Raw genomic sequence first — 22,946 nt, 5'->3', positions numbered from 1 at the left:
ACCTTCTTGAGAGATGTTATGGCTCCAGTATTTACAGAGATAATTAGTAATAAGGGATTAAAGAAAGTGAAGGGGGAAGAGAGAGGCCATTATTGACTCTTGGAGGAACAAGGAGATTAGAGAAAACAAATGTAACATACAATTAACAGGACTCAGCTAATAACAGTGATAACCATGACACAGGTCATTACGATGATTTAAGAGAAAAGTTATAAAAACCATTACGAGAAGGGAAAGAAGATATGGTAGCTGGAGGATGAAGGGAAGAGGCCTTAGTCCTCATTTTCCAAAACAAGTCTATATCTGTTTAAGATCATGTAGTATAAAGACTGCTTAGAAATAAAGAACAAAAGAAACTGCCAAAGGAGTATAAAGTAATATCTATGTCGAGGACTCAGAGGCAGGAAAGAGTTGGGAGAACTGCTGCTTTCTGTAGTAAGCCTTGGTATAGAAGAGTTTTTGAACCATTTACATCCTACTTATTGTATTACCTTGATAGAACTTTGGAAGTACTAAGCAAATATGTGGAATTAAGATAGAAGGGATCATTTTTAAAGTCAGTCTCCAAACAATGTTCCCAGGATAGTTTTGAGCCTACTACTTCTCTGGGTAGGCCTAGAACTGGATTTAAAGAGAGAAAAAGGGCAGTGAGTTATGAAGATCACGTAGCTACAAACTCCCTGAGTATAACATGTCTCCAAAATTAGATTAGCAAGGTAAAACCTGTATTTCTCCTAAATGGCTCTTATCTTCTAAAAAGTCATAAAAATCACCTCTTTCATTGTCATTACAATGCCAGCAACATTTACAATATCCTAGTTTGCCATTGTTAATACACATACCTCCTACTAACTGCTCTTTCAACTTCTACCTTTCGTTGACAATATATTAGAATATGGCAAGAATATGTGAAAAGCCTTAGTCTAAAACTTGAGAAGCCTTCAAATAGAAAAGCTATCATTTAAAATGTCACACTTTAATTTTCCTTCACTTCTCTTCAAAACTTCCAAAAGCACATGACTAGAAACTATTGTCCTTCTCACAGAATCTTTTCTTTTTCATACACTTCATTTTCTGGACCCCCTGACTGCATACACGCACTAACACTGGGAGGCTGGAAATAATACAAAGTCCATCATAATAACCCTGAATGCTTCAAATGAAGTATTTCAAAATGTCTAGAAAAATATCTTGGTTATTCTCAACGTTTGGTTCTAAAGCCATCCTTCTGCAGATAATTCAAAAATAATTACAGTAAGTCCCCTACATACGAACGAGTTCCATTCCAACAGCACGTTCATAGGTTCAATTTGTTCGTAAGTCCAACAAAGTTAGCCTCCATTCCCAACTAACACAATCGGCTATATAGTACTGTACTGTAATAGCTTTATAATACTTTTCACACAAATAATACATAAAAAACAAACAAAAAATAAAGAAAACATTTGAAAAGTACTGTACAGTACCAGCCACATCACTGCCGCTTTTACGCTTGCTTCTGGACATCCTGGGATTGATTGAAATAAAGATGCTGTACTATTGGACTCTATATAGTATTGTACAGTAAAGTACACAAAAGCACAACCACTTGTAGAGGATGCATGCACATGACAAGGTACACCAGACAAGTGAACTAACTTACGCGATTGGACATGTGAACACACATTCGCATCTTTCAAAGTTCACAACTTTGTTTCGTTTGTAGGGTACTTACTGTACATGTATATCATAGACCTGTCACTGAAAAGTAATATGTGTCAATTTTCAAACAAGCCATTTTAAGAGTCTTAAATCACCATAAGTTTTATTTTAAGGAAAGGTAAAACACCAGCACTGATTAGCACAATCAATCAATCTTAGTCAGCTTAGATTCACTAGCATCTGCTAGGGTCAAGCTGGTTAGCCACTGCAAAAGAAACTTACCCCCAATAAGCTATTTAAAAGGATACATTAAGTCTAAATTTTAGTTACTGAAGGTCCCATAGCAGACTCTTCCCCCTCCCTCCACATTTATATCTAAACTCTATTTCAGTGTCTCACTGCAGTGTTTCAAATTTACTCATTTGAAAGACACATCAGCATAGGCTTCAGTCAACTCCACTTGCTCCTAGAAAACACTGTGCATTTTCGATCAGTACTGTCAGAAAGTGAAGCACCCTCTGGTCTTTCCACCGAAAATCAATTATGCAAAAAAACAGCCTAGGTGGTCTAATTTAGCTGTGCCATATGTATAGTACAAGGTGTTCAACAGCTCTGATGCAAAATTGGCAATGACTTTAGCCAGCTGTCCGGGGTCTTGGTGTTACACATGGAAGATGAATATCTCATTCATTAAATTTTCCTTAATTTATAGATATCACCATTTTCCCCTTGTATCATTAAGAAATTTTCTCCTAGAATGGCATGGACTAATATATACACTACCAAGTGGAAAACAGATAGCTAGTGGGAAGCAGCCACATAGCACAGGAAGGTCAGCTCGGTGCTGGTGCTTTGTGACCACCTAGAGCGGTGGGATAGGGAGGGTGGGAGGGAGGCAATATGGGGATATATGTATACGTATAGCTGACTCACTTTGTTATAGAGCAGAAACTAACACACCATTGTAAAGCAATTATACTCCAATAAAGATGTTTAAAAAAAAAAAGAACATTTCTCCTGTCCTTTCCAGTTGGGCAAGTTAAAGTCCCTGCCACATCTCTTTTAAAAATAAATGCCTCCTTTTACAGCTGTATTTTATACCAGTTGGCATGTTTTAATCTTGGCATTGTCTGAATACAGACTCGTCTTCTGGTTGAGGTGAGCAGGTTCTGACCTACCCCGGCACTACACTATCTTCAGGGAGCCGTGTTCTTCTACCTGTTTTCTCCAAGTCCGTTTTGCTTTGAACAGTACAAACTGGAGTTATTCTAACTTTAGCCATAATGCACAAATGCATTAACTATTTCAACCCAGGACATATACACATAAAACTGAAATAAGTTTAATCAAGACACATTTGTATTATAAGATACAATGTACTCTGGTCCTGATTTTATATTCCACTGAACTTCATAAAAAAATAATACTGAGTCAGTCCACTAAACTGACTTTATAACCTATTAATGGGTCACAACCATGCTTGGAGGAAAAAACATCAATGGTTGCAAACACTTCTGAATCCATATAAATAAGTGTAAATTTTAGTCAATTCTTTCAGTAAATAACTGAAGAAGTTTACCTAAGTTATTTCTCCTTGGCGCTTAACACTGAAATTAGGGAGCTGAAATAGGTCACAGAAAGGTCTAGTATGCAGTTAATGATTTACTGCTCCCATTGCCACTTCATAACAATCTGGTTCCCTCTCCTTGTACCCTGGTTCTTCTTAGCCTAGTGCTTCTCAGCCTGGTAACACTGGGACAGAGACCTTCAAAACATCCTTCTGTACAGACTGGCAAATCATCCAGTCACACCATGTGCCACGTATGCATCAGGACTTTAGCGCTTCTGAACTTTTTAAATTTGCTCCTGGTACTCGGTTTCTCCCCTGTACTTTCTGGCCTATGGTCTCCTGGAGAGCTAAGGCTGTCAAATTAGTAGTAAGATAATGGAAGAACTGATACAGCAGGATGTGAAGTTTACTATGGGATTATAATAATTGGACTTAAGAATGAAGGTTCTGAAACCACAGTCAACTTTAATTTTCTGAGACACTGAATTTTAGCAGCACTGTGCTAATATAACCAGATTGTATTAAGGCAAAATTACATACTTTAAATTCAACTAAGATAAATATTTGAAGAAATAAGACAATTGTTTTGTTTCAAAGCTTTTCATCAAAACAAAAAGCAGAATACATCATTCTTCTTGCATCAAAGTTTTTTTTTCAATAAACAGAAGAAACTTACAGGTTAAATAATTGTTTGGAAGAAAGGCCTATGAGACCTGACTGATCATTCACTAACTAATGAACTATCATCAAGCAAACACTCTTCTATTATTCACTTTTTTCTTTCGCACATAACTCTTGAGCCAAGTGCTGTCCAGGCTATACATTCTAAGATTGTATTAGAAAAAACAGACTTACATGAAAGAACTTCTAAAATATTCAATGATTAACCTACATTTGTGAACTTCCTTTCCTAAGGATCTGACATTTTATCAGGAAGTGCTATTCTAAATAAATTATTAATTTTGTTTAACCCATTAGGATGAAATCATGATAAAAATGTATGAAGAATTGTAGGTAATACAGTTAAAGTAACATTATTAAGGACCAAGTTACTGTTAACGGTGATGCAACTGTTATAGGGAAACAAAGATGTCCAAGATGTGTCCAATGAAAGGTAAGTGTAAAAAAACTGATGTGGATATATTTGCATATTGATTTGCATAACTATGTTTTTACCTTGAAGGATCTACAGAAGGTTAACAGGGTTCACTCTGAGTCACAGTAGTAAATTGAGGACAAGACGGAAGACTTTTGTGACTTTATAAATTTATAAATAATTTAAAATAATCAGGTACATATTATCCACTTTATAAAGTTTTAAAAAGTTATAAATAATTTATAAATTTATAAATAATTTAAAATAATCAGGTACATATTATCCACTTCAGTTGTTTCTTAATAAACAGGGAAGATAAAAATAAGTAGCCTTCCTGCAAACATTATCAAGGAAGCCAAATGAAAAGCACTCTATTGACGACAGCGTCAGGCAGGGACATGCGGTTTGCAGTGATGAAGGAACATCAGAAGGCTCTGCAAGCATTAACAAGTGGGTTTAGCTTTTAAAATTAAACCCTGTTGACTGGTGATGAACAAACAGGCCAAGTACTGCAATACAAATATATCTCAATGTATAAAAATGCTCTGATAGAAAGTTTTCTATAAATCAGGTGACCTTACAAAAATTTTAAGTCCATCCCACTAAGATTAATGATCCCTCCCTGTTTTTCCACCTGGGATTCTAACCCTGGCTTTGTTTTGAGGAAGATACTGTATAAACAGTGTGCCATTTGTCTACAGAAACATCTGTAAGGTGTCAAGGCATTGATTTAGTCATTCACAGATATACCTGATGAGTGAAATTAGTAGAACCTGCTGCAAATCAAACCTGGTTAGATTTGCTTCAAACCATCTGAAGCACTACTAGGCTAATCTCACCAAGTAGGTGATTTTTTTTAGTTATTTTAATGATGTTTTAACAAAAAATAACTACAAAAGGAAAGCCTAAGATAGCAAAATACTAGCAATAGTTGGAGGATAACTAAATATGGTAGAAGTCCATTTAAAAAGAGAAAATATTACAATTATATTCACCGTGTATGTACTAGCACAAATCTAATATAAAATAGTGAATCATGATAAATTTTAAAGTGCTAATAGCTTTAAAGCACAGAATTGATCCTCAGCCAAAATACAGCAAGTTTCCTTCTGTTACTTAAGTCCGTATCTCCAGAAAAGGCCAAGTGGGGACTAAATCAATCTAAAATAATTTGAAAGTGGCATAAGGGCTTACAGTTATTAGTAACAACCTAAGCACCATCATGAGAGCATTTTCTGGTACCATATTCAGGCTGGATCTGAGATTACAACACAGCCTGGACTTTACAAAAATAAAGGTGCAGCTTCTAAAGAATGGCTTAAAGTTCCAGAAAGTGGCGAGTTGTTTTGATTTTTACAACCTGAGTTACCTGCCCAGTTGCCAAAAAGTACTAAGCAGAAGGATGACTATGCCTTATTATAGCTCCCTGTATTTTGATTCTCAGAATCAAACCAATTAATGTACTTTACAGTTAGAGTTCTCAACATAAAAAAGTGCAAGAGAAAAGGACCACCACAGTTCCTAATGGGAAACCAGCAAGGTTCTCCATCTCCCATTCCCTCCTGAGCAATCACTCAACATAAACACAAAGAAAGTGAGGAAGACCCAGCTTTGAAAACGGGAAGAGGACCTAAGATTAAAAGAACTACAATTACTCTTCATGCTACTGCTACGTACAGGTGAATGCTGTTCATTCTCCCTGAGTGAACCTAAGTCCCACCTGATCTGAAGCTTCTATTCATCTGACCACATCACACTACCTCTAACGACTGAGGAAAACATGCGAACCAACCAAAAGAAGTCATGAAGTGACTGCTACCCTATGAGCAAGCACTATTAAAAACAAATAAAGGAATCAGAACACCCCTCTTCCCTCCCCCCCGCAAGGTACTCACTGAAGGAAAGCAGACAGAGCTAACCAGATTTCAACTGAATAAATGCTGCCAGCCTCAAGTTTTCTGATAACCAACTTCAAGTTTCTAAAAAATAAAAAAAAAGTTTCTCTAATCTCACTTTTCTTCAATCACCAGTTTAATTTTTTTAATTAAAGCAAGTTCCTTGGGTCCTACGTAACAGAGTGCCTTCAAGCTGCTCACTCCATTCCCCGAAAAGCCTTCATTTTTTTTTTACGCCGTTACTGATGGGAAAGCCAGTGAGGTCAGCACACTGGAAAAAGCGAGCCTGTTTCTGAAGTGAGAAGCTATCAAAGAAGATGCAGCGAATGAGGACAAACCACTGAACAACTCAAACAGTAAGAACGAATCTCTTAAGGAGAGATTCACCACTCCTCCATGCATCACTAGGCGCCCTAGGGTGCCGAGGAGGTAGGGACAGCACGCAAATCCAGTCCGGCCTTGGTTTGGGAGGACAAAACAGTAACAGTCGCAGATGGAGGCCAACCCCTACCCATCCCCCGTCACTCCCAAAAAAGACTGAGGAAAAAGAACACGACTGAGTGACAAAAAGACAAGATAGCATGGATTTTGCAGTTAATGCTAACGAGGAGCGTGGCACCCAATCATCAGCAAAGACGACAACACAGGAGAGGAAAAGGACCAGTTCATCCCCAGATGGGTCGGCCTGAGCTGTAACAAAATAGGTTTCCACCCCGGTGAACAGCCTCCGCTCATCGCCCGGCTCGGCACCTGCCAGGTCACCCCGTCTGGGGGCAGTGGCTGAGGTCCCCCTCTTCCTTCCAGCCCTCGCCCTCCCCAGGCGTCGCAGGCGAGGGCCCCAAGGGAGGGAGCAGAGCTCGGCAATACCAGGTGCAGTCGTCCTCGTCCCGCCAGGCGGCCACGCTCTCCAGGTCCAGCGGCTCCACCTCGTCCAGCAGCGTGGGGGGCGGCGAGGGCGGCGCGGCGGCGGCCCCGGGAGGTGTCCCCGCGCCCCCCGGCTCCGGGCCGCAGCCGCCCCCGCCGAAGAAGCCCGCCGCCGGCTTGAAGTAGACGAAGGGCGCCTCGGGGGGCTGCGCCAGGCTGCAGAGCAGGGAAGGCGCCGGGCCGGGCAGGCAGTAGGTCCCCGGGAACGCGGGGCCAGAGCCACCGCTGCCGCCCCCGCCTCCGCCCCCAGCGCCCAACGCCAGCCCCAGCCCCAGTCCCCCCGAGGCGGCGGCAGCGGCGGCCGGGGGGCTCCGCGGAGCCAACGGGCTGCAGGCCCCAGCTGGGGGCGGCGCGGCGGGGGGCGGCGGCGGCAGCAGCAGCAGGTGCGGTGCGGCGGCCGCGCTGGCCGCCCGGCTCCGCAGCTGCTCGTTCTGCTTCTCTAGCTTGCGCACCAGCTCCTGCAGCTTCTTCACCTCCAGCTCCGCGTTCACCACCGGCCCGGAGCCCGCTCCGGAGCCGCCCCCCGCCGAGGCGCATTTCACCTGCTCCGCCATCATCGTGGTCCCCGAGGGCGCCGCGGCCGCCGGGGGTGGGGAGGGGCGGGGTACGCGCCGACGCGCCGGCTCCTCGGGCCGCGGGGAGGCTACAGTTCCTTCCCTGCCGCCCCGGCCCGGGGGGCCGACTACGCTGGGGCAGAGACCGAGGCGGCTGTTCGCATCAGCACCGGGCCGCTGCCTCTCGCCGAGGCAGCCGCCGCCGCGCTGCTCTGCACATGCTCAGAGCCTCCCTCCAGTCCCTTGGGCGCTGCTGCGGCTCCGGGTTTTAGCCGCGGCCCCCGGGCGGGGCGGGGCGCGGGCGCCGGGTGGGCGGGGCGGGGGTATCGGGCCAGCCGGGGGGCGAGGCGTTCCCGAGGGGCGGGGCCGGGAGCGCGGGCTGGGGTCCGGGGGCCACCGCCCCCGGCCGCGCTACCCAATCCCAGGTGCCTGATTGGACCTGGCCCGAACTTTCCCGCCACCGGCACTTCCTCCCGCCGCGGGGGAGGGAGCGAACTGAGCTGACTTCGGAGCTAGGGGCGGGGTTCTAGAAAAAGCAGCCGCAGCAGGTGCCTGCGCTGCAGGAGGGCAGCGTTTGGCCGCCGGTTCGCTACCTTACAAGAGCACTTGGACTTAACCGTGTCGTCTACCAGCCGCTAGCTAGTTAAACCTATAGAAAACCAAAGGACCGGGAAACGGTATCTTAAGAACCAAAAAATAAAAACGTGGAACGGAAAGGCTTTGAGGTGATGCTATTAATCCCTTGATTGGTAATACAAAAACAAAATGGTGGGAGAGAAGAGGCCGAGGAGAAAGAAAATCTCCCTCTCACTAAGAGGGGGGAGAGTGGCCTTCCCCCCACTAAAGAGCCAGGTGTTCAGTTTTTTCTAAAACTGTCCGGTTTGAACTATTGTATTACCACCAATGTTTGCCGCAATAAAAGAAAAACATTTTTATACTATATACATTCATTAAACAAAAGATCTTTGAGCACCTAACTCTGTGCCAGATACCATTCGAAGAGCTGGCCATGCATTCAAGTGAACAAAACAGGCAAAAGTCATTACGGGAGAAACATGAGTAAAGTTGAATGGTGTTCCATCTGTTAAATAATTTACAAGCTATTAGGTCAGACTTGCTGGCGTGAGGTTGGGGAAGAAAAAGAGAAAACCTCAGAGCTCGACCCCAATACCCCGAATCGCACCTGCAAACTTGCCTTTTCTTACACCTTCTGGAAATTATTGGTAGATCTGCTTGTAAAAGCGGGGTGAGGGGTGGCTTAAGCAGAAGAATTGAGTCTTTTCATTCAATTGATATTGATGTAGCATTTTGGGGTGTTTAACACAGAGAAAAGTCTGAGATTTTATTATGAGAAACTTCCACACAACTGGTTCTCATCCTCAGATGATATACTATCTAGTGAAGGTCCCTGCTCTGGGACTTTACATACCAATCTTTGTGTCAATGTACCACATCCCTCTGGAACTGGTTATTGTATCCGTTGGTTTTAGATACAGCTCTGTGGCTTCCTGCTCAGAAACACTTGTGTCTTGTCAGTTGTCAATCTATATCTCCAACTTCTGTGTGTAGGGTGAGTGATCTGCATTTAACTAGCTTGGTGAGATCTTCCGTAAATTGGATAAATATGTGTGATAACTACCCTGAGCCTTCCTATCTGGTGTCCCAGCTTGCTAGACCACCACCTAACCACCTGTATCACCCATCACCTTTCCAAGTTTCAGTCTATCTTCTAGATATACTGGTTATTACTAAAACCTGGAGAAGTGGAGTAATACTACTGAAAGTCCTAAGTAAAGAATCTATTGAAGGATTTTCCGCATGCTCAGTGGCAGATGTGGGTAGCAGTATCCCTGCAACACAAAGAAAGGGAGACAACAGACACAATGAGAACAAAGAGCTGCTGGGTTCCACATTAGCAAAAGAAATCGGGAATAGGCACAGAAGAGCGAAGACAACAAGAATTAAGATGTAAAGAAAAGCAGTCATTTTACTGCGAAATTTATAATAAACATCCTTCTTCTCCTCCGTTTACTCAGTATGGTCTATAGAATACATCCAAGCAACCAGTAGTCAAGCCTTAGAACTGTGTTTTCTAAGTAACAATTAGTATTGTAAAAAATCTTTGTTGTTTCAAAAGAGAGCATTCACTGAAATTTAGACCTAGCAAAGAGGTGAAACATTTTGTCCTAAATTTCTATTCTGTGTTCTTCTTCTGAAAAGAAAAATTTGCCCTCTTCCTAACTGTTTTTAACCTGTGAAAGGATTCACATCTAGAGAAATTTTATATCATCTCTTTCTTTTCTATGTCAGCACCTCTTTTTTCCCCTTCCGTGAATTACATATGTACACACAACAGAAACCCTCAAAATGTACCCTGATTTTAAGTTGGTATCCCCAGGATGCCTGTCTCTTTAACACATAATTAAAGAGGTTGATGGTGTCAAGGTTTCAATTAAGCAGTCTTGATTTTTTATTTTGATGCAAATTTGTAAGCTTTGTGTTTTGAAAGAAATTGCATGCATAGCTTCTCAATTTTAAAATATTTTTGTTTTAAATGAAATACATGAGGTGATTTCAGAGGTTTACAAAGAAGATATGGAAAATAAAAATGTATGTCTCATTAAAAAATTTATGCTTTAAGGATACATTTGAAACACCATAAATTGATGAGAAATATCCATATATCACACATACAAAATCAGATAAAGAAATACATATTTCTCTGGTGCCCCTCATTCCTTACACTCCAGAACTATGGTCTCTGGGTCACTCTAGTGAATTTCAAGAGAGAAAGTAATTGATTTGTATTTTTCGCATATACCTCTAATAGTATCTATGGACGTCAAATTGATCCATCCACAAAATTGGAAAGACAGCATAGTTTCTTCCTGAGTTTGTAAATCTAATTCTCCAAGGAAATCTAGGAACAGTCTGTTATTATCCCAGTTTTACAGTTAAGCTAACAAGGTTAGGTTACTTGCCCAAGTTCAGTCTTGAAAATGACAATAATTCTTAGCACAGTTTCTTGTGGCCCAACCACTCTTCTCTTTATCCCTTTGTCTTAGAGTGAAATTCCTCTTAAGAGTAAGCCCCATATGTTTTAAATGCAGATTTTCCATCACTGCAATAGACATACCCTAATATGACCACTACCTTCATTCAACTTGATAGATCCAATTACCACAAAAAGAAAAAATCACTAGTGTGTTAAACTAGGATCAAAGATCCCCAGCTCTGTTTCCAAATTCATTCAGAAGAACCACAGCGTTTGTTTTTGTTTGTTTGGCTTTGTTTTTGTTTTGTTTGGGTTTTGTTTTTTCTTTTGGCCTCTTAGTTTAGATTCCTGTTTATCCATACAAAATACTTGTCTTGAATACTGTGGATCCCCACTACCTTTGGCCAGTGCCCAGCAAGTGTCTAGCACATAGCAAAAACACATTGAAATGATTTTTAGAATACATGGATAAATAAATCCCAAGTTCTAGCTGAAATTTAGACAAGAACCTAATCAGTTACTTCTATAAGCCTCATTTGTCATATGGTAACAACATGGGAGGATTAGAAGGCTTTTTGCAGACTCCATAATAATTCACATCTGACCCAATTAAAAGCTATAAGAATACTTGCTGCATTAATGTGTGGATTTTAGTGTCAGGGAATAATGCAAAGAGAAAACAAAAATATATGAAGCCAGAATTTATGTAAATAATTCCCTGTGTGGGTTGCTCCGTTCAAACCCCACCCAGCTCTACTCGAATTCATGCCAACAACCCATGTAATTATGCCCTGTAAAGGCACATATAGGAGTAGTTATAATAATAATAATAATAATTCTGCTGACTTGGCAAGGTATCCTTGTCAGAACCCTTTTTAACAAACACTTATTACATGTCTTTTATGTTCGTCACAATGCTAGATGGCTTTTTAGAAGTGAGTAAGACAATTTCTCCACCACCAAGACCTTATCTGGTCGGAGAAAAAAGCATATAAACAGTTGATTATCGTTCAAGACATTGTGCTAAGTGTCATGACGAAAATACAAGTCAACAGCTTAGGGAGTGCCCAAGAAGGAACAATTAATTCTGGCTAAAAATTTTCGGAGGGGCTTCCCTGGTGGCGCAGTGGTTGAGAGTCCGCCTGCCGATGCAGGAGACGCGGGTTCGTGCCCCGCTACGGGAGGATCCCACATACCGTGGAGCGGCTGGGCCCGTGAGCCATGACCGCTGAGCCTACGCATCCGGAGCCTGTGCTCCGCAACGGGAGAGGCCACAGCAGTGAGAGGCCCGCGTACCACCAAAAAAAAAAAAAAAAAAAAAAAAAAAAATTTCGGAGGACTTCGTATAGAAAGTGTATATTAGGGGCTTCCCTGGTAGTGCAGTCATTAAGAATCCACCTGCCAATGCAGGGGACATGGGTTCGAGCCCTGGTCCAGGAAGATCCCACATGGCGCAGAGCAACTAAGCCCGTGCACCACAACTACTGAGCCTGCGCTCTAGAGCCCATGAGCCACAACTGCTGAGACTGCACGCCACAACTACTGAAGCCCACGTGCCTAGAGCCTGTGCTCCGCAACAAGAGAAGCCACCGCAATGAGAAGCCGGCACAGCACGACGAAGAGTAGCCCCCGCTCGCCACAACTAGAGAAAACCTGTGCACAGCATTGAAGACCCAATGCAGCCAAAAATAAATTAATTAATTTAAAAAAATGGTTCAAATAGTAAATTAAAAAAAAAGTACATTATTTCATTTGGTTCTCCTTATCAAGCTATGAGGCATTGGGGCGAGTATTGTGATATTCATTTATCAGACAGAATATAGGATGTATTAAAGCAACAATAGAACTAGGATACCACACCCAGCTCTAATTCCTAGTCAATACTGTTTACTCCTGTGGTCAATTTGTTTTGTTTTATGAATCGGTCACACATGTGCCACGTTCATTAAAATGAAACTTTAAAAATTTACCTTAATAATAGCTATTGGTGCTTATTAAATGCCAGCAACTGTTCTATGCCCTTTACTTGTATTAACACATTTAATCATCAAACAGCCCTTTGAGGTAGTTTCTATAATTACTCCTGTTTTATAAATGAGGAAACTGAGGCATAGGAAGTCACACAATCTGCCCAAAGTTACCTAACCAGGAAGTGGCAGAGGCAGGAATTGAAAGCTAGGCAGCCCCAGCTCATTCATTGCAGTATCTCTTTTCTGATCTTGGGCAGCACCTAGCAAAATACCCTGCTCTGGTCTTAACGGTTTATCAATAAAAACTATTGACTTACGCAAACTCAATAGCCAAGAATGCCTTGAACAAAGTCTGATTCATTAACAAGCAAATATTACTGGAACTTAAAAAGTCACCAAGCACAGATCAGAAAACAGTAGGTTTCCAAGATCAACAAAGTTGCTGGTGCTGGTACAACATTTCTGACAGTACAAAGGCTATTCATTCAATGCTTATTTCTGCACAGATGACGAAACAGCGTAAACTATCACTGCTTTGTTTTGTATTTCTAGCCATTTGGATTCTTCAAATGTCAATACCACTCTTAAGAATACTCAGAAGGAACCAAGTCACAGCCTATGTTGGATCTAAACAGATCCCATGATGATCTTGGATGTATTTAAAATTTCAAAAGTATAAAAATAAATTTTTTTGAAGTTCAGAAACTTATTTCAAAATCTGAAACTTTTTAAACTAAAACAAATAGACATTTTTGAACAAGTTGCTCTTTTTGAAAGAAAGTATGTAAGATTACTTAAACGTTGAAAAAAATAACATACTTAAACCTTGAAAAATAAGCATCTTTACAATTTTCCCCCAATTTTTTAACTTTATAAGAGAAAAATGAATCTGGTATGATGAGTCTTGCTGGCAAAAATTGGTACTTTATATTACCATCACACTGGATGTCTACTCTAGAGCTTTTGAAAGCCTTTGGAGTTCGAACAATCTATTTTCTTGTTTTCCTCAAATGTTTCTCTCATCATAAAAGTCAGTGTGGTAGAGTTTTTCTTTCATTCAAAAGAGCTCTTTTTTCTTTGATAATTTCCAGAGCTCTTACAAAAATCTTCCTTGCAAAAAATTGCGATCACACTGAAGTGTTACAAACCAGTCAGAAATCATTTGAAAGTCTGACACAGCAGGCTTAGAAGTCCTCCTATCACAGTGGGTCATTTTAGTTCTCCGACTTACTCGCATAGCTGCAAGGACATGATGGGAATCTAAGTAAAAGGCAGTGGAAGGCAGCTCACAGGAAACAGTGCAGCATTCTCTCGGGCAAATCATCACATTCTAGAAATTATAAGCCAGCCTCAAAGAAGTTGCAGCAGGTTTACTCAAAACAAACATCCAGTGAGTGCCTAACCATGGTCTGTGCACATAATGAGCTTTCAGAAAATAGTAATGATTATATCATAACGGGGTTATCTGTGTTTCAACTATACTATTTTGCTCATCCTAGATCCTGCACAGAGACAATGATTATAATCATGTGACTGAAGGATTGTGTCATTAAGATTACAGATATGTTCTTACTTCTTATCTTCAGGAATATTTTTTGTTTGTTCAGTTTCAGAAAGGAAGTGTAGATTAACAGAAAATACTTTATTAAAGGCATGGTTGCCTTCATCAAAACAAAATGTAAAAAATCTCAGAGGTGAATTTACTCTGAGAACTAAAGAATAGCAAATGGGTAGGATGGGGGAAATTAACTACTGGACAGTTTTCCAGCTTTATAACCAGTTTAAAGCCTCTGTTTTCAGACTCCAGGCTTTATTTGACAGTAATTGTATTAGTCCATGGAAAACACTTGTCTGAAAGCTCCCACTTGCTACTAAAAACCTGGGAACAGAGAAAACAACAAACAATAAAACATAATTTTAAAAGATCAGGTTCAGTAGGTGATGAGACCAACAGATTACAAACGCAGCTTCAAAGAAGAAAGACCTAAACTAATTCAGCTTGTAGAAGACAGAAATCCAGAGAATAACTGTGGAAACCTAACTTGAGATGGTGGCAGTCTGTCCCTAGGATGCTGTTGCATTGCACATGTGGACACACAGGAAGAGAGCCAGGGTGGGGGTCAGAAGACTGTCATCCTTACTCAGGTACCTGGGCTAAGGTAGTCTCCACCTCCATGCTTCTACCATTGCCAAGGTAAGAACAAAGGACCTGGACAACTGCATACTAGCTGGACAACTGCATACTGGACATAAAGAACAAAGGACCTGGACAACTGCATACTAGCTCATAAAGCTCCTGCGTGACAGTGGCAAAAATTCCTTCTACTCACATTTCATTGACCAAAGCAAGTCACGTGGTTACATATAACTTCAAAGCAATAGGAGTATGCAGCGGAGAACTGGAAGTACAGCACTGCCTACCACAATATACTTTATGTAAATGTTTCCTGCTACTAAATAAACTGAAGGCTAAGATTTACCTTAAATATTTTGGCTGATTCCCTTAAATTTTGGAATCTCCTGCTTTTGTGGTTGTTTGGCTAGAAATTGATTGAGATTATGTCTCGAGTTCATTTGTCATTTAAAAATACAACAACTTTAGGGCTTCCCTGGTGGCGCAGTGGTTGAGAGTCCGCCTGCCGATGCAGGGGACACGGGTTCGTGCCCCGGTCCGGTCCGGGAGGATCCCACATGCTGCGGAGCGGCTGGGCCCGTGAGCCATGGCCGCTGAGCCTGCGCGTCTGGAGCCTGTGCTCCACAACGGGAGAGGCCACAACAGTGAGAGGCCCGCGTACCGCCAAAAAAGTAAAATAAATAAAATAAAAAAATAAAAATACAACTTTAGTTTGAATATATATATACAATACTTTTCATCATCTTTTACTATTGATTCCTAATTTAATGACATTGTGATTAGAGATCATGGTCTATATAAATCTGATTCATTGACTTTTTAAATTGAAATATGATTGACATATAAGATTATATTAGTTTCAGGTGTTCAACAAAATGATTCAACGTTTGTATGTATTGTGAAATGATCACCACAATAAATCTAGCTAACATCCATCACCACACATATTTACAAATTTTTTTCTTGTGATGAGAACTTTTAAGATCTACTCTCTTAGCAACTTTCAAATATATGTCATGATATTTTAAACTACAGTCATCGTGCTGAATGTTATGTCCCCATGACTTATTTATTTTATAAATGGAAGTTTGTGCCTTTTGACCACCTGCACCCATTTCGTGCACCCTCCCCACACCTTCCCCCCTCTTCTAGAAACCACCAATCTGCTCTCTGTATCTGTGAATTCATTTTTAAAATTTTTTTGTGTGTTTTGTTTTTAGGTTCTACATATAAGTGAGATCATACAGTATTTGTCTTTTTCTGTCTGAGTTATTGATTCATTGAAATTTGATGAGACTTCTTCTGTATCCTAGGACACTGCCAATATTTGGAAATATTCCATGTGTACTTGAATAATATGTGTAATTCTATTTGTTAGGTGCAAGATACACATTACATAATTTATCTAAACTTCTAATATTTATAAAAATATAAAATGTATGTATATTTATTTGAAATTAAGTTGCTTACGTTATTCAAATCTTCTATAGTCTTACTAGCTTATCTATCAGTTACAGTTTGAAAAGTGTTTAAATGTCCTATCTTGATATTGTATACATAAACATATATGTTTGTTGTGTTGTATATTTTATGCACACATGTTCAGTTCATGATTTATATCTTCTTTGTGGATAATTCAATTTATTATTGTGTAACGTTTCCTTCATCCTTTGTAATGCTTTTTTGCCCTAAGATATATTTCACTTAACATTAATAATATTAATAATGCTATACCAGCTTTCTTTGAAGTAGTATTTTCATTTTTCACTGCACGGCCTGTGGGATCTTAGTTCCCCAACCAGGGATGGAACCCGTGCCCCCTGAGGAAGCGTGGAGTCTTAACCACTGGACTGCCAGGGAAGCCCCTTAGGTAGTATTTTTTGTGTGTGTGTGTGTGATACGCGGGCGTCTCACTGTTGTGGCCTCTCCCGTTGCGGAGCCCAGGCTCCGGACGCGCAGGCCCAGTGGCCATGGCTCACAGGCCTAGCCACTCCGCGGCATGTGGGATCTTCCCGGACCGGGGCACAAACCCGTGTCCCCTGCATCGGCAGGCGGACTCTCAACCACTGCGCCACCAGGGAAGCCCGTGTTTCCTTCTTCTTAAATATGGAATTTTGCCTGTTTTGTTTTATTTTTCAATAAGAGTCGGTGGGAAAATGTCTTCCTTCATCCTTGAATGAGCTTTAACTTGATATAAAATTCTGGATAGATAGATTTTCTCTAAGAGCTTTGAAGATAAAATTTTATTTCTTCTGGTACCTACTGGTAATAAGTCTAACTGTAGGCCATCTGGTCTTTTCTCTATGAGTAGATTTTAAGAATATCTTTGTGTTTTGCTCTTTTATTTTAATGTGTCTAGTTGTGCATTTACCTTTAATTATCTGGAGTATATTTTCAGTCTGATAGCTTACGTCATCAACTCTAAAAATTCTCAGGTTTTATCTTTCCGACTGTTCCTTCTACCTTTTCTCCTCTTCTCTTCTGGGATTCCCTGTGTGTGTGTGTGTGTGTGTGTGTGTGTGTGTGTGTGTGTGTGTGTGTGTTCATTCATTTATTCACTCGTTCATTGATTTTTAATTATCTCCTTATCAATCTATTTCCATATCTCTTAACTGTTCTTTCAGAAAATTTTTTCTCTTTGCCTTTCTGCTATATTCCGGGTGAATGCCTTAGTATTACCTCCCATTTCATTCATATTACTTTGATCATTCCAGGTTAGAGTTTATCCAGTTTACTAAGTTTTAAAAAGCATCTTTTTGCATAATTTCTCACTTCTTTGAAATGATGCTATTCCTTTTTTGCATGTCTTTGATAACTCTAGATATACTTATCTTAAAGTTTTTTTTAAGGTGGCACATTTATTTTTGTTTTGTCTAGAATGATTTCATTTCCCAATATTTGATTTTACTTGGTGTCTTTATTTTGTTAATTTTCTTTTTTGGTTTTGAGGTCCACCTTGAGTTGGTGCTACTTTTCTTTTTCTCTCTCTTCCTCCTTTCTATTAAGAGGTTTTGTGATTGCCTCAGCTCAGCCCCTAGGACCTGTGTTTCAAAACCTGGTCTTCTCTTGATGCTTAGGGTTCTTATTCGACCATGATATTGGGAAGAGGTTAAAGTCAGATGATATGCTGGCTAGACTTGGTCACCAAGGTTGAGTCTGTCCTGGTGTCTGCCTTGGCACTCAGACTCTTACAAGCTATAGCTCTGGGCAGCAAACAGCAGCACTTTTTTTTTTATTCTTCCCAGGATGGAAAGAGGGAGGAAAGTGTCTGGACACTGCACCCTACTTCTCTGTGGTCCTGGGGAGTTGTACCCCGCTGTCCGCATGCTTGCTGGTGAGAATGGCAGTCCTGTGACTTCAGACTCGCATTTCTCTTCAGTTCCTGGTTTATACATTTTTTTTTTTAGATTTATTTATTTATTTGGTTGCACCAGGTCTTAGTTGCAGCAGGCAGGCTCTTTAGTTGCAGCACGCATGTGGGATCTAGTTCCCCGACCAGGGATCGAACTGGGCCCCCTGCATTGGGAACACTGAGTCTTAAACCACTACACCACCAGGGAAGTCCCAAGACTTATTCTTTTAATTTAATTAATTTATTTAATTTATTTATTTTTGGCTGCGCAGGGTCTGTTGCTGCACGCAGGCTTTCTCTAGTTGCGGTGAGCGGGCGCTACTCTTCATTGCTGTGGCTTCTCTTGTTGCGGAGCATGGGCTCTAGGTGCACAGGCTTCAGTAGTTGCGGCATGCAGGCTCAGTAGTTGTGGCGCACGGGCTTAGTTGCTCCGCAGCATGTGGGATCTTCCCGGACCAGGGCTCAAACCCGTGTCCCCTGCATTGGCAGGCGGATTCTTAACCAGTGTGCCACCAGGGAAACCCTATACATTTTTTATAATATTTTTTCTCCCACTGTTGTTTGCTTGGATGTGGAGTTTGTCGGTGGCTCAAAGTGTGAACTTTGAATGTCATTTTGATAAGAGGGCTACACTCTTTTATCATCTGCTTAAAAAAAATCCCCCAACTCAACAGTGCATCCTAACCCCACTCTGGCTGCACGGGGTAGACGTGTGGCCGCGGACTTCCTCTCTCTGCGCGTTCCCGCTCCCATCAGCCGCGGGCGCGGCGCACGGCACCCCATTCAACCAGCGTAGCCCATCCCTGAGCAAAACATAAGCAGAAGCTGCAGTGATTTTAAACTTCTCTCTCTTATGTAAGGACTGAAAGGTAAATTACATAAACCATTTTCTCGTAAAAATAAAGATGAAAAATGTTCATATTCATTGAGGTATAGTGATAGGATTTCTTGTACCAACTGGGCAGTGGAGGCAGCTCACCTCTCTGCTACTGCCTCCTAGAAGTCTTTAGTCTCCTAACTCTATTTTCCACATCCTGGTCATCAGCCAGGGAAAGCTGATAAAATGAGGCATTGCCTTACTAAAAAAACAAAAACAAAACAAACAAACAGAAAAACCCACCACCACCAACAAAAACAAACCACTGTTTACTATGGGTTGTAATAGATTTTGAAAACTAGGATAAATGATACTTTAAAAATAAACATCTCAGAATCATACTTGTGATGTTTTTCACCCCCTTTTTGGGAAAGAGTGGAATGGAGATGATGAGGGAGGTTTCATTTAGATTTGTTTTAAATTTTAAAAAGCTGTTCTTTTAAATTTACCATCTGTTACTTCAGTGCTTGCAAGTGGCTATGGTAAGTGTTCGGGGCTGCCAGACTGAACCATGGTATAATCCGGTATGGCTTGACCCCTACTGGGCCTTTCTCGTGGAGGGAGACCAACTTATTGTGAGTCTTGTCACATTACAAGAGAGTTTCTTTGCAAATATGTTAGCCTTCTGGTTAATGCACAGCAAAGATAAGAATTAGTTATAGCAACTACGGTGCTAATTCTGTGAAGAAAATTCTATCATTCTCCTGAGAGAAACTTCTATACATACCCCAGTACATCAACATTTTTACACAGATCTTAAATAACACCAAGTAAATATGCTTAAGGCGTGCAATTAGTCTTTGCTAAGAAAGAATGATTCACACTGTCAGTTTTCAGTTGCCATCCCTTTCCTAGAGATAATTTTATTTGAGTTGAAGAAATTACTAGAAATATATTGTTGATAGTGGTGTTGATATAGCTATCTGGAGACTGTGATGTGTGTGCTATGATATGGTATATGGGAGAAAGGAGATATTCACTAAGATGAACGAGTTTAACCTTATAACCCTGAATTCAATTAGAATATCAGTGAAGACTTATTTATATTTTTTAGTGAAAAAAATATTTTTCTTTAGCACTGTGCACTGAAATTACCTAGAGATATTGACCGACCCAATAGCAATGAGTTATCCGAGTTCCTAGAATTTGGTCTTTAAATACCATTTTCCAGAAAAAGAGATCTGGGTCCTTGAAAAAGGAGGCTGATCGTAGGTCTAAGGTAGGAAATGTACTAGATAAGTTTGAAACTTCTTATCCAAGGCTAGTAGGATTGTGTGAAAAAGACTCAGGAGCCAACTTGAATAAGCTCCCACTGTCTGAAGGTTAGATGACCTAGGTGTCAATAAGGACAATAATTGCCATGGATTGAAACACATCAAATATGTTTAAATCCACGAGTTCAAAATGATATTTAAATACATAGATCATCTTTGGAGAATACTAGGGCTTTGAGTTATTATTTTGGAAACTGGTAAATAAAGGATAAAATTTTTATCCTGCCTTTTCTCTAAATATTCAGAGTAACCAAATTATGGTTGAGAGAAAGTGTTTTTTATACATGTATTCAGGTTAATAAATGAAAAAGGGAAAGTAGAATGAAAACATCACGTTTTGAAATCCCCAATAAATTGTTAATACCACCAAATGAAAGACAGTATGTGCTTCTGATGAAAGTACCCAATATCACTTACTAAGTAGTCTTCATATATACACACATACACATACACATACCATCACCACCACCACCACCAAACCTGAATTTAACCACATGTGAAGACAGAGAAATACAAGGGCCAAAAACATGTCTAAAACAAGACAAAACAAAAATATGAACTGTAGGAAACTTTACGAGACAAGTGACTCAGCTTCTCTTTCTCCCCATTCTCTTCCTCCTCCTTCTTCAACAACAACAAAACTGCAAGAGGAAAAAAGAGATGGAGAAAAAATTCTATAGATTAAGAGTCAAGAGCATATTAATCCAATGCAAGGGACAGAGCTTTTGTAATCGTGATTCAAACAAACTTAGAGAACATTTATAGTATAATTTGGGAAATGGGAGCACTGCCTGGATATTTGAGTAGATTCAAGAATTGCTGCTGATTAGGGAGATACATTGATAATATTGTGTCATGTTTTAAAAATGTAAACATAGTAAATTGCTGTATTGAACCAGTCTCCTGAGGCTGGAGGTAAGCGGGAGTCGGGTGGGGATGGAGGGGTTGGAGGGGTCATGGAGGTGGGAAAGGAAAGTCTGTTGCCTCCTTTTGCCAAAAGAATAAACTGTAACTTGTATTTCAGATTTGGTTTTAATTCACCCTGAAGCATGTGTGTGAGCAGTTTAACAAATGAATCGATGATACTCTTAAGGTACATAGATAGTGGGAAAAGTTTCTAGCTCATTTTTCTCTACTATATATAAAGAAAGTGTATTGAAACTTCATAACAGATTCAAGCGTCTCCATATATATGACAATTGACAGAATAGAAGCCTCACTACCTAATAAAAGAGTTAAAAAATATATATGCCTGCATTTTAGTATTTTGTGTTTGTTAAAATTTGGTAGAATCCTAAGATTTTTTCCCTTTTCCTCCCTAAATTAATTATCCAATATTGAGCTAGAAGACAACCATAAGAGTAAAGAATAATAAAGAAAGAAAAAGGAAATTTTGAAGCTGAATATTTTGATACTTACATAAACAATTTTTCCCCCTATGGTACATATTTCCTTTACCACAACAAAGTATCATGGAATGATGCACTTCAGCAGTAATTCCTATAGTATTTCTTGAATGACTTTGCCTCCACTTAAAATTGTTGAAAGTTTTCCTAGGTTGTGAGATCTCTGAGAAGGTAACATATTTGATCCAGAAACACATATATGTGAAATGCCTGAAACACAGTTGATGCCTGGTGACTGGAAGTTATAATTATTATGTCAGAAAAAAATAATATTAGCATACGCGTTGATTGTCCCCATTTCCCTGCCTGTCAAAGAAAATCTGCATTGGTGAGCTCAGTTTTCTACCTCTTCCCACATCCTAAAAAAGGATGGATAATTTTGTGCTGAATTTAAGCCTAAATTAATCTGCTGAACAATGTGATAAGAAAGAAGAGAGAGAAAAGGAGGAGGGCAATATTAGGTAGGCTGGGAGTTTAAGAGGGGTTTTTTGGGGGGGGAAGTAGGGTTGGGGATGAGGGAAGAGGAATTTAATAAAAGCGAATGTGGAGTATGTATTTGGATCCTCTTGAATGTCCTTTAAGAGTCACTAGTAAATGATGGAATTCTTCTTAATTACATTTCAAGAGTTGAACTACACTTCTTGAATAAATGCAGCACTGTTATGGGACTGAACCCTGAGTATCTCTGGATTTACAAGGTTTACAGTATTATTTACTTAAAAGATGAGTAGTAAAGGATTAACAGTGCCCAAATAGAAGTTTGTCCTTTTCCTTCAACTCCTGGGAGATCCCTGGAATGTCCTGCCTGCTAAGTGTGTTTTTGTTTGCCTGGGGGCCTTGGGCCACTCCAGATATTCTATCTGAACTCTGTGATTTATGGTGAAGGCTTTGGGCCACACAGTATCATCTCTACCTGGGGAGAGGCAGGGTTGGGGGCTATAGACTAAGGTCAACTATGTGAGCAGTCAACCAAGTCTACCTGACTGAACCCCCATAAAAACTCTTGACACCAAGGATGAGATGAGCTTCTCTGGTTGTCACAGCTTAGTGTGTCTTGTCACACCTAATTGCTGGGAGAAACAGGCATGGGCCACACAAATTCATTGGGAGAGGACAGTTGAAGACTGGTGCTTGGCGTTTCCTGGACACTGTCCTATGTGCTTCCTCCCTTGGCTGGTATTAATCTGTATCCTTTCACAAAAATAAACCATAACCATGAGTAGGACAGCTCTAGGAGTCCTTCTAGTGAATTATCAAG

At 40.5% G+C, this 22,946-nt stretch overlaps 1 protein-coding gene across 2 annotated transcripts in view; it reads right to left on the bottom strand.

Moving 5' to 3' along the window:
• Window positions 1-22,937, bottom strand: part of SLAIN1 (SLAIN motif family member 1) — a 74,052-nt gene extending 51,115 nt beyond the window's left edge. The window contains exon 1 of one of the 2 annotated variants that reach the window (XM_019921139.3): window positions 7,070-22,937. In XM_019921139.3, coding sequence (XP_019776698.1) covers window positions 7,070-7,683 — 614 coding nt within the window. In that variant the 5' untranslated portion in view covers window positions 7,684-22,937. The remainder of the gene's footprint in view (window positions 1-7,069) is intronic. The other variant, XM_019921141.3, reaches the window with a different exon arrangement.
• Window positions 22,938-22,946: the final 9 nt, after the last annotated feature.

The sequence above is a fragment of the Tursiops truncatus genome, chromosome 18, assembly GCF_011762595.2.
Source record: "Tursiops truncatus isolate mTurTru1 chromosome 18, mTurTru1.mat.Y, whole genome shotgun sequence".
NCBI classification, from domain to species: domain Eukaryota; kingdom Metazoa; phylum Chordata; class Mammalia; order Artiodactyla; family Delphinidae; genus Tursiops; species Tursiops truncatus.
This window is presented reverse-complemented; position numbering and strand designations above follow the sequence as displayed.